This window comes from Danio aesculapii, chromosome 8 (assembly GCF_903798145.1).
Source record: "Danio aesculapii chromosome 8, fDanAes4.1, whole genome shotgun sequence".
Classification (NCBI taxonomy): Eukaryota; Metazoa; Chordata; class Actinopteri; order Cypriniformes; family Danionidae; genus Danio; species Danio aesculapii.
In genome coordinates, this window is record NC_079442.1 from 17051956 (window position 1) to 17064455 (window position 12500).

Sequence of the window (12500 nt, forward strand, 5' to 3'; positions counted from 1 at the left end):
TCAGTCTGATTCTCCAATGATTGACAGCCAAAACTGCCAATGAAAGTTAGACAAAGCAGCAGTAAAAGAGAGATAAAAATGCAACCCACTGCTAAACGTCATACACTACCTGACAAAACTCTTGTTGCCTATCCAAGTTTTAGGAACAATAAACAGTAACTTGACTTCTAGTTGATCATTTAGGATCAGAAGCTCAATAATGTTCATATCTGGTGATTGGGCTGTCCAATTCTGGAGCACCTTGACCTTCTTTGCTTTTAGGAACTTTGATGTGGAGGCTGTAGTATGAGAAGGAGTGCTATCCTGCTGGAGAATTTGCCCTCTCTTGTGATTTGTAATGTAAAGGGCAGCACAAATGTCTTGAAACCTCAGGTTGTTGATGTTGCAGATCTCTCGCACGCTCCCCATACTAAATGTAACCCCAAACCATTTTTTTTTTCTTCACCAAACTTGACTGATATCTGTGAGAATTTTGGGTCCATGCAGGTTCCAATAGGTCTTCTGCAGTATGATGTAGTATAATCTTATAATCACAACAAATTTTTTGGTAAAACTTTACAATAAGGTTTTATTATGTTAAATATGTTTATATGAAATTTAAATGTTTATTAACATTTTGATTAAGAATAAACAATACATTTATTATATATGTATACTTTGTCAACATTAGTTTCTGGAAATAAAGTCATTCATTGTTAATTCTCGTAAACGAGCACTTTGGATTTTAATAATGCATTAGTAAATATTGTTGAGCTATGAATAATAAATGCAGTTTAAGTATTGTTCATAATTCATTTTAGTAAATACATTAACTTATGACACCTTATTGTAAAGTTGGACCTATTTTTGGCAACACATAAAGGGAGCATTAATAATTTCTCTCTTTTCCCACCATATAGATACAAGTGTCTGCGGTGTATCATTGAGAAGCAGCTGCAGTGTTTACCAGAAGGATCCACCTGTATGTGAGCTGCATCTCTGTCTGAACACGTTACACTCCATGTCAAACAGTAGACCTCCAGACTGACTGTCATCAGCCCTTCCACCCTAAATAACGTCTCTAAACCACTAATATGCATTGATATTTGCTGACCAGTAAAGATGGATGGTACATCTTGTAATATATATATAAAAAATCTTTGTATATTTTTCTCTGCACATTTGGTGCTGTTGTGAATCACATCCAGGTACAAAAATTTACAAGCACATTCCACAAAAGCAGGGAATTTCATCATCCAGGGATCCCTGGAGAGAGCAATTATAATGACAAGCACAAAGAAATAAAGATAAATGCTTGCAACTAGTATTACTTGTTTAGTTAAACTCATTATTAAGAGTCGTGACTGATCACTTTAAATGTTGTTGGATGTATTGAGAATAAATGCGGTCTGAGCCAACCTGTTTTACCAGTACATAGGGTGACCAGACGTCCTGTCGTATTTACATTTTTTAGTGTCTCTACTTATTACGACAAATGTTCAGTATTTCACTTTTCTAAAAACATTCTTCATTGCTGATTACTAGTATTCTGTCATGCTAAAAATCTTAATCAATAGTAGCCAATCATGTCAAAGTTAATCCTTTGACACATACGATCAGTGTCACATGAGCAGCTGTTGAATCAAAAGCATTCCCACCGTGGGTAGTGCTGAGCCAAGGAAAGAGGCACTTTGCGATTGTCATAAATGACAATTTATCAGTGTTTTCAAACAAATAATGTTTCTTTTAGGTTACAAATATTTAAATACACATAAGTATTAGCAAAATATAGCATTTATGATTTGTAAAGTACATGCTGATTTCTGTGGAAAAAGCCACAAACTTTCATGTATTTTGGGAGAAGTTGATGAATTGACATGTTGTAAATTCAGCAGCTGTAATCTCTCCACTAGAGCACAGGCTAAAGGGTTGATCGCACACCCAATGTGCCTTTAAGACTTGTAAACACTGTTTTCTATGAGGGAACACACACCGGTGCTGCCATTCGGTGTTTGTTTGTGTTGCTTAGTAACGAATAGACAACCATGTAAAGACGGACTTCTTAACATGTCGGCACTACAACAGTTTGACAGCAAACAGTAGAGCAAGAATGTGTCCGATTTATGCACTTCCTTACTTTATTGTGTGAAAATTGAATCGCTGAACATGTGAAAGCATGTCTGAATTAATAGTGTTCAAAAAACAGTACACGAGAAGTCCATGACCTACCACTCCTGGCGAGATTCTGAAGATTCTGACACTTTCATATCCCATGAGGGTATTTATGAATGGAAGTCAAGTGATGCAACTGACCTCTGTAGGTCATGTGATAATGACTAGAGCCCTACCGATTAGGGCGTTGTCGACCAATTTGGCATCGTACGATGTCTAATGTGAACCATCGCGATGGCTGATGGCATCATCGTCGTATGCGGTGGTGAATTAATTATTTATGAACAATTAATTAATTCATAACGGATTAAATGTTTGTAGCTTACCGTTTCAACTACCTGACCCACATGGTCTTTGTTTTACCGATAACCAAATCATAAATTAATAGCGATAAGTTCCACACAAATTACCACCTGTCAATCACTTTTTCCGCAGGACTCTGGTATGAATAGGCAGAGTGATCTGTGTCGTTATAATGGTGTCAACAAACTTGGTTGGTAAAAAAGGTGCACAACCAACAGCAACCAACCAACAGTATCTGAGGTTTTCGCTAAAATGACAAGCGTGAAAGCGAGAGGTTGAAGAAGTGTACTGATGCTGTGACACGTTACCTGATAGATTCAAAAGACAGAAAAGTCGTTAGATAGAGACAAGATTAATTAAATATCACGTTTATTAACTATAGTAAGAAGCGAGACAGCGGTACATGCTTGATAAACTGTCTGACGTACACAGCTCTCTGGGGTTTTGTGCTCAAAACAACCACTGAATGCCTGGAGTTCAGATGTTCAGTGTGCTAGCCAGCGTGTGTGTGTGTGTGGTCACGTGATGTTCTTTTTCAGCGGTATAGTGTGGACGGAGATCTTTTCAGAAATGCTAGCTGAAACACCAGTGTGGACGTGGATCGTTTTTGTTCTAAAATTCCATTTTTAAAACTAAGACGTATTAGTGTAAACGGAGCTTAAGTGTGTATTTTTCGCGAACGGGTTGCTGCTGCGACAGGGGCTGGGCGGAGGATCGCGATGCCAGATCAGCATCATGATGTCTATCGGCCCATCGGCGATGGATTAATGCATCGTGTACTCTACCCAACCCTACTACCGATATGCGTTTTTTGGCAGAAGCTGATACTGATATCAGTGAGTAAAAAATACCAATATATCGGCCGATACTTGTCATATGCATATTATAGTTTTGTAAGAGTCAAAAAGACACTTACCCATTCATGTGTTCAAACTTTTGACTAGTATTGTATACAAATACAATATATACATAAACATAATAGATACATAAACACATTTTGCGATGATTTATCCAGGAAACAGATTTTTTCCAAATGTAAACATCTGAAATAAATGAATACTATTGAAGAAAAATAAACTAATTTGCCATGTTCTATTGCACTATTTTATACAGCATCGGTGGTGTAATATAATCAAAATATAGTCAGTTATATAGACCTAAGCATTGCTTAAAGAGTTGCTAACAATGAAGCATGCTCTGCTGGACTAACTCAGTAATTACTCCATTTGAATCATTTTGTCTGTTATATGTTCTGTGAAATACATTTTAAAAAACGATCATATCGGTGACAGAATTCTTCAATATCGATACCTCGGCGATAGGCTCATATCAGCCAATAAAATCGGCAAAACAATATATCTCTCAGGCTCTATTAATGACAACCTGGTGGATGTAGAATGTTCAAATCCTATTCATACTATTATATTCATATTTTACAGAACATACTTTTCTAGCGGTTGTGAAGTACATTCAAATTCAAATGTAGAACCTCAACGAGTACTGTGCGATTTTTGAACAGCAGCCCAAGAACTTGTATCCGCCATCGTCGGTTTGCACATATAGCATTACAAATAATTAACTGCATCTGATTGCTTTTGAAAAAGTGAAAAATAAAACGCTCATAAATGTATATGGTACCATAACAAAGATGAAGTGTATGTAAATATGTGAAATTCTGGAGGAAACGTTGCATAATGTTGCATGGGATGTTTTTAGCGCCGTCTGCCAATTATCAAGTACACAAGTACACAAAAAGGAATTTACTAAAAGCAATTCATGTAAACATCCTAATCGTGATATTGTCTTATTCAGAATAAGGTGAATGATTCGATTAATGAGGTTCATGTGAAAGTGATACTGTACAGCACAACGTCCTGAAATGTATAACATCTCAGGTAATCGTTGAATCTGAGTTTCCAATGCAATCTCACAGCAATTCAGAACTTTTGGATTTAGTGGCTGTATTAATTTGTACAATCTCATTCGTACATTTTAGATTGATTTCTCATCCCCCAACATAACTATTTTAAGTTTTGTCCGAAAAATGGCTAATAATTGAAATTAATACAACTTTATTTTGTATGAAAAAGTACAGTTATTAAAGAAGGTGTGCCCTAACTCTTATGTATTGTCAGAAAAGTGGCTTGTTTGTACAAATTCATAACATTTCGTTCTTATGTAAACATGCAATTTTTAAAAGAATTCACGCCCCTGAAATCATAGGAATTTGTACGAATTAGCCACTTTTCTGACAATACTTGAAATAGTTACGTTTCCTTGTGAGATGAGGTAGTGTTTCAACCACAATGTCAGTTACAAAGTTTGTAAACTCTATGTCACGTAACACATTATATTGACCTCAGGAAAGCCATTTAGCATAAAAAGCTCATTACTTAGAAGGACAAAATCCAATCTAGATCAAATATTCCGATATTTAACTTCAAGGATTCTGGTCACCCTATTTCAGTATCATCCAACTTGACCAACGTCTCTTTTAGACGGTGATTGTTTTCAGAAGGACAGGGAGAGGTGAATCCCATACTGAAGACTGTGAATTTAATGAATGATTGTAAACAGAATGAAGCAGGACAATGCTGTCTGAGTGAATGACTGAGTTAGTCTGACCTGTATGACTGTTTGAGTACCGGAAAAAGACAGTATGGCTGTAGTTGCTAAGAAAGAGGTTCATTTTTTTTTTTTTTTTTAGATTCTCATTCACACCTATGACTGCCTTGTGTTGTCATATTTCTGACATTTCCTCCAGCATGTGTTTAGTCTATATTATGATTGTAAAACTCAGAATAAGATGATAATTATATTTAAATAAAATGTTATCATCCGAAAATAAAAACAAATGTTTTGTAATCAATAATAAATCTCTCTCTCTCTCTCTCTCTCTCCAATTCAATTCAATTCAATTCATCTTAACCTTGTTTTTGGCAAATTTGTAATACAAATTTGCGGCTGGAAGGCCATCCACTGCATAAAAACATGCAATTACATTGAGTAATTGGCAGTTCATCCTGCTGTGGCTACCCCTGATAAATCAGGGACTAAGCACGAAGGATAGTGAGTGAAAACAAAAAGTGAGGAAGTAATAATTATAATAATAAACCACAAATGTAATAAGCAGAGGTCTGTCGCGCAGTGGGTAGCACGATCGCCTCACAAAAAGAAGGTTGCTGGTTTGAGCGTCGGATGGGACAGTTGGGGTTTCTGTGTGGAGTTTGCATGTTCTCCCTGTGTTCGCGTGGGTTTCCTCCGGGTGCTCCTGTTTCCCCCACAGTCCAAAAACGTGGTACAGGTAAATTGGGTAGGCTAAATTGTCCATAGTGTTAGGTGTGAGTGAGTGTGTATGGAAGTTTCCCAGGGATGGGTTGCAGCTGGAAGGGCATCCTCTGCGTAAAACATATGCTGATAAGTTGGCGGTTCATTCCGCTGTGGCGACCCCTGATTAATAAAGGGACTAAGCCGAAAAAGAAAATGAATGTAATCAACATTTCAAGATTCATTTATAACAATCTAAATGTGTGTGTGTCTCTCTCTCTCTCTTTCTCCAATGAATCTGTGCATTTATATCAGGAAATATATTTCAATGTGTAATTCAATACTTTTTTAGGCACATACTCTTTTCAAGTGAAGTTAATATGGCAAGCTGTTTTAACATTCTATAAGCCATTCGAGTATATTTTCATACTACTAATAAATTTTTTATATATTTCCATTTTTTTACGGTAAGTACCAGTATTTATTCATTAGCTAGTGCTTATTCTTTAGTTACTAGTATCTTTTTTTATTGTAGTACTTATTTGTTAGACGCTAATATTTATTAGTACTAATTTATAACATAACAGTTTGTTTTTATTAGAGAATAGTACTTATTAAATAGATAGTACTTATTCATTAGATACAAATATTTATTCAAAACACTGGGGCTTATTAGATTCTAGCACGTATTTATTAGATGGGGTCTGCAAGAGATGAACTAGATATTGCGAGAATTAAAGAATAATTGTGATTAAAAAAAGAATAAAAACCTAAATTGTGAGATTAAAAGATGCAATTTTATTTCATTTTATTTTATTAGTGTGTATCAAATAGAAACTACAAATCTTGTAAGATACAAATGAATTATGCTTTACCAGCCTATGCATTATAATACACTTACCTGTATAGTGAACATCTAAATATCTGCATATGCAAAATCTGAAATTCCCCTCTAAATTGAGCATGTTTTTCAGGCTTGTGTGTTTATGTTCAGTTAATACACTTTAAAAGCAAAGAAAAGAATCTGTTCATCTTTATTAAAAGAGAAATACAGCGCTCAGCATATATAAGTACACCCCTCACAAATGGTTTAAATTCAGATTTTAATAGGAAGCTCTACAATATTATATTTATGCATATACATTAGATTAGTCAGTACTGAAGCCAAATCTGGAGGTTATCTAGCAAAATAACGTACGATAATGGTCCAAGAACTAGTACACCCAAATTTATATGTTATAGAAAAATATTAAATACACATTTAAAAAAGAGGAGAAATCAAGAAAAGCAAAGAAAATAAAATTTTTGTTGATAATTTGCAGATTGTATTTATTTTTGTAATATTTTGCTTTAGTTTAATTGTATTATCTTTCAATTTCTAAATATGTTTGGTGACTAAAATATTATTTTAATAAATATATCTCTTTAATAAATCTGTTTTGTTTAAATGCACCAAAATACATTGCCTATATTCACTGAGAAATGGATACAAATATTCATTGTCAAAATGGGCTGTACTCCGTTGTGCTGAGCACTGTAACTGAATACACACGGGGGACACATTTAAGAAGAAAATTTCAGATGGCTGATCATTTCAGTCTTCGGGACCTCTATGTTTTTGACTCAACGGTCAAGACTTTCCTCAAAGACGTTCTCTGGTTAAATGTCAACACATGATCTGACTGCTGGTCCACTGGAGGGTTACCTAACCACCATCTCTGAGCTCATGGAGGGATACAGTGACCCCTGCGCCTAAACACGTATGTCCAACCCATAGACCGTCTTAATCCTGTTGATGGATTAGAGCGATATTCTGATGTCCGAGACGCAGGTTCATTCACTCAGCCAATCAGAGAAGGAGGAGCGCTCAGTTAATGCCTCAGTGATCGTCTACTTGTTTGAGTCCAGTCTCAGACTCTGATTCATTCATCATCGTCGCCGCCATCATCAGACCATAGAGGAGGACAGACTGACATCTTCAACCTGACAGACTGCAACTCATTGTGAGTCATGAGTTCATTTTAATCATTCTATGTATGTTATGTATGTTCTATATTTAAAAAAAAATGCAGGTTTGTTTGCTTTTCTTTAATTATTCATATTTACCTTTTTTATTTGTCCATTTGTTTACTGATGCTTTAATGTTTCAGAATAAGTTTGTAATTTCGTCCACGGTTGTTTTTAGTTCTGAAGTTCAAACAAAAGCCAATAATTTGGGGAACATTTTGTGAGGAAAAAATGCTGGGTTGTTTAAATCAAAAACCAATGGTTTTACTGTAAAGAATTAGTGGTCGCCTTACATTTTTAAGTTGACTTAAATGATCAGTCATATTGATTTGAATTACATTAAAACGACTTACAAAAAGCTTGTATAACTTAATACATGATTAAATTAGTTTATTAAGCACTAATTAACATACAAATATTTGTAATTACTGATGAGGATACAGTTTTAACAGTGTTGCTTCAAATCTTATTTAAAAATGTTTAAATTTAGCCAAATTTAGGCGGAAAGTTTAGTATCATACTGGAACATTGCATAAACTAAATAGTTATATGGTCGAAAAGTGATAACAGCATAGTTTTTAAGATATTTTAAACGATTAAACCAAGTAATCATGGTTCAACTTAATTTTAAGTTATTAAAATTAATTAAACTTAAAGTCTTTTACATTTATTTTAAGTCATACTAGCTTTTTTTTTATTTTTTTTTAGGGGTTTTCATCTTTATTTGGATAGGATAGTGGAGATTTTACAGACAGGAAAGTGTGGGAAGCAGAGATAGGGAAAGGGTCGGCAAAGGACCTCGAGCCGGGAATCGAACTCGTGTCGCCGTGAGCACCTTGGTGCTATGTGTCGACGCACTAACCACTAGGCTATTGGCGTCGACCATACTAGCTTTTTAAAAATGTTAATAGTTAAAATTACTTTTAGGTTTAATTTGATTGAACTTAATTTAGGTTCCTGTTATTTATTTATTGAAATTAATAAAAAAAATCAATAAAATAGCTGAAAATATTTCCTATGTTTACAAAAATATAGAAACAAATATATTATCAAATAAAATTTTACTGTAGGACAAAATGTTGAAACATCAGTGAACTTTCAGTATTGTAGTTTTGTTGTAAATTGTACTTTTAAAGTCTTTCGATGCAGAACGAATGTAATATTAATGCAGATCATTGTTGATTTGAACTGAACTTCCAATGCTGTTGACATTATTTAATGGGTATATGAATGTGAAATGTCTCTGCGATGTATTTGTGAAGCAGATTATAAGATAACCAGACACTGAACTAACAGATTACCTGTCTAATAAGCTGTCAGACGTGTGGCCTACTTTCTACAAAGATCATTTCATTGTCTGATTCTAGATAACAACATCTAGCAATATCCAGTGTTGAAGTTCCAATCAAGCAGCAAATGAGTTGAAATAGAACTTGATTGATTGCGAATCAAAATAATCAAGTATAAACAATAAACAAACAAACACTATGGGCCAATTGCATAAACAGGTTTTCAAGAATCAAAACAATAACATTAAAGATGGCTTTATTTGTATTCACACAATAAAACCTTTGTTTTTACAAGAAAAGTAGCTATTAATATTAGATTTCTAATATTATATTTTCTACCAGACACCCATTAATGTTAATCAATATTAAAATACTGTATATTTTACCTTAGATATTTAAACTAAATATGGTGTCAGGGATATTTACAACAAGAATGACTAACTTATTAATATACACTATTTAAGAACCCATTGATTATCATATATGTTGCGACTATCTTTCAAAATTTATCTCTACAATAATATTTTGTATGATAACTTACTTGTTTCTATATTTTAGTAAGCATTTTTTAGGTATTTTATTATTTTTATTTATTTAAAAAAATAGACACTTGAATTGAAGACGCTTTCTATGTCCATATAATAATTGAAGCGGGCACCAAAACATCTTTAACTCATGTTTAAGCATAATTAATTCCTTCTATATTTAATAATTAATTTAAAAAAGTTATTATTATTTACTGTAGTACTAATGTGCAAGGGCGGATATAATGATTTGGGGACCCTAAGCAACTCCAGCCATGGTGCCCCAAGTCCTGAAATGCACCCTTTCTACTTTTATTTAATTTTAATTTATTTTGCTGGTTTTTATATCACTCAATCCTCTTTTCTACATTTTATCTTAATGTAAGCTTTACATTTTAAATGATTAGATGTCTTAAAATTAATTAAACAAAAAATATTAATATATATTTTTATATAAAATTGACTACTGGACTGCTCCATGATTGAGGGTGGTGGATTTTTTTTCATAATATTATTATTACATAACATTACATTATTATAATAATATAACATTTTATTATTGTAAGTTAAATAATAATTAATAACGTAAAGGAATTTATTTCTTTGACTCTCACGATACAAAATATGATAGAAAATGACGTTATATATATATATATATATATATATATATATATATATATATATATATATATATATATATATATATATATATATATATATATATATAGAGTATACTTCTAGATATTTATTGGGGCACCCAGATGTCCTGGGGCATTAAGCGGCCGCTTATTGCTTATTACCTAAGTACGCCCCTGCTAATGTGCAATCATCCATTCATAGCCCCTGAAATATACAAATATAGCCTTAGTAACCTTAAATATAACTAATACAATTTATGTAAACATGTACTACTTTTATGGTTGAATAAGGTCGTAGATTCGTTCATCATTTAAAAAAAATTATATAAAAAAAAATAATAATTATATATATATATATATATATATATATATATATATATATATATATATATATATATATATATATATATATATATATATATATATATATATATATATATATATATATATCAAGTAAAGTTGTTTTGATTTATAATATTTTCTCTTACAGATCTCTAGAGCCAGATCTCAATGTCACGGATCAGTCAGTGTCTGATTGGTTTATTGGACTATTTTTAGCGAACCACTTTCAGACACATGATCTGATTGTTTCGAAAACCTCTGACCTTGTGTTTTCGCAGACCAAATGCATTCCAAATTTAAGCTCTTCTCCTTCGTAAACTGCCTGTTGCTGCTGGCTGTGCTGCTGCCGGTGGCGCAGTCTCGCCGTGGCGGGGGCTTCGGTCGCGGCGGCGGGAGAGGTGGAGGCTGGGGAGGCAGCAGCTCGGGTCGCGCGGGCTGGGGTGCAGCTGGAGGGCATCACCGAGCTCCACCCGTACACACGGGACACCTAGGACACACAGGACACACGGGCTCCTCGGGACACGGAGTCGGCAAGGTGGCTGGTGCGGCGGCGGCTGGAGCTCTTGGAGGAATGTTGGTCGGTCACGGTTTAAGCTCTATGGGGCGACCAGGATACGGGTACGGGTATGGTGGATACGGAGGACACGGTTACGGCTATGGGCATGGGTACGGGCATGGTCATGGACATGGAGGACACGGAGGGCATTCGGGAGATCATAACGAGACTTCTGTGGATTATTACTCGGATGGAGCTGCAAGTGGACATGCCCATAGCTGCGTGACGGTGTTTGGACTCATGATGTCATTCTTGCTTGGGCACTTCCTGTCATAAAACCGCCACTTTTACACTCTTGCACCTGTGAATAAAACACAGTCTAACGAAGTAAAAACATAAATGACAGTACTAAAGGGATAGTTCATCCAAAAATGACAATTTACTCACTATTTACTCACCCTCAAGTGGTTTTAAACCTTATGAACGCTAGGCCTCAAGAAGATATTATGAAGAAAGCTGAACACATTGACTTCCATAGTAGGGGTAGAATGATAAACGATTCAAGGTATACCGCGGTTTGCAAAAGTCAAGGTTTTAAAAACACAAAAATTTTGTTATACCCTTCCTAATGTATATGTAAGGTTTTTAAATGTGTTTTTTTATGTTTTGTAAGGAAATGTTTATGTTTTTGAAAGTAATGAAGACAGCAGAGATCAATTATTCATTTTAATTATTTAGCCTGACATGTTTACTGCTCCAAAATATTTTAAACGTTTCCTAAAATAAAATAAATTTGTTTTCAATAGGGGGAAATGATTTATTTATTTCTTTTTTACCCAGATATTTAAAAAGAAATTATTTTAGAGCAGTACTTCACAATACCGTGATATATTTATCCAAGGTTATCATACCGTCAGAAATTTATACCGGCCCATGTCTATTCCATAGTAGGAAAAACCAACACGATCTCACGGCAATTCGTAACTTTTTGATTGAGTGGCTAATTCGTATGAATTCGTACGATCTAATTCGTTCATTTTCGTACGATTTGCTCATCCCCCAATGACGGTTGGGTTTAGGGGTGGGGTTAGGTGCCACGCCTCCTTTTTAAAATCGTACAATTTCATACGACTGAACTCGTACGAATTAGCCACTAAACTGACAGTGTAACTGGTTACAGCTTTTCACAAAATAGCTTCTTTTGTGTTCAACAGTAGAAAGAAACTCGTGAAGGTTTAAAATAAGGATGAGAAATGTTGACAAAATATTCAATGGGCGAACCATCCCTTTTAAAGAGTACTGTCAGATTTTAGAAATACTGATGCCTCTATGAATGATTTCTGCCCAAAAACGAGATTTAGGAAATTGGGAAACCGACCATGTTCATATACAGTGTTTCTTTACTTTTCTTTGTCACTGAAGACACAATACTCTTCTAGTCTTCTACAATCCGAATTATTGACTTGTACGCTGTAATAAATGC

General features: G+C 34.4%; 2 protein-coding genes across 4 annotated transcripts in view; both read left to right on the plus strand.

The window, feature by feature from the left end:
- Positions 1–5309, plus strand: part of rassf2a (Ras association domain family member 2a) — a 49914-nt gene extending 44605 nt beyond the window's left edge. For all 3 annotated transcript variants that reach the window (XM_056463311.1, XM_056463309.1, XM_056463310.1), the window contains exon 10: positions 900–5309. In XM_056463311.1, the coding sequence (XP_056319286.1) occupies positions 900–969 (70 nt within the window). In that variant the 3' untranslated portion in view covers positions 970–5309. The remainder of the gene's footprint in view (positions 1–899) is intronic.
- A 5455-nt stretch (positions 5310–10764) lies between these two features.
- On the plus strand, positions 10765–11530 carry prnpa (prion protein a). The gene has a single exon (XM_056464524.1). It carries the CDS (start codon positions 10805–10807, stop codon positions 11351–11353), a length of 549 nt encoding a protein of 182 aa, XP_056320499.1. The 5' UTR covers positions 10765–10804; the 3' UTR covers positions 11354–11530.
- The last annotated feature ends 970 nt before the right edge of the window (positions 11531–12500 follow it).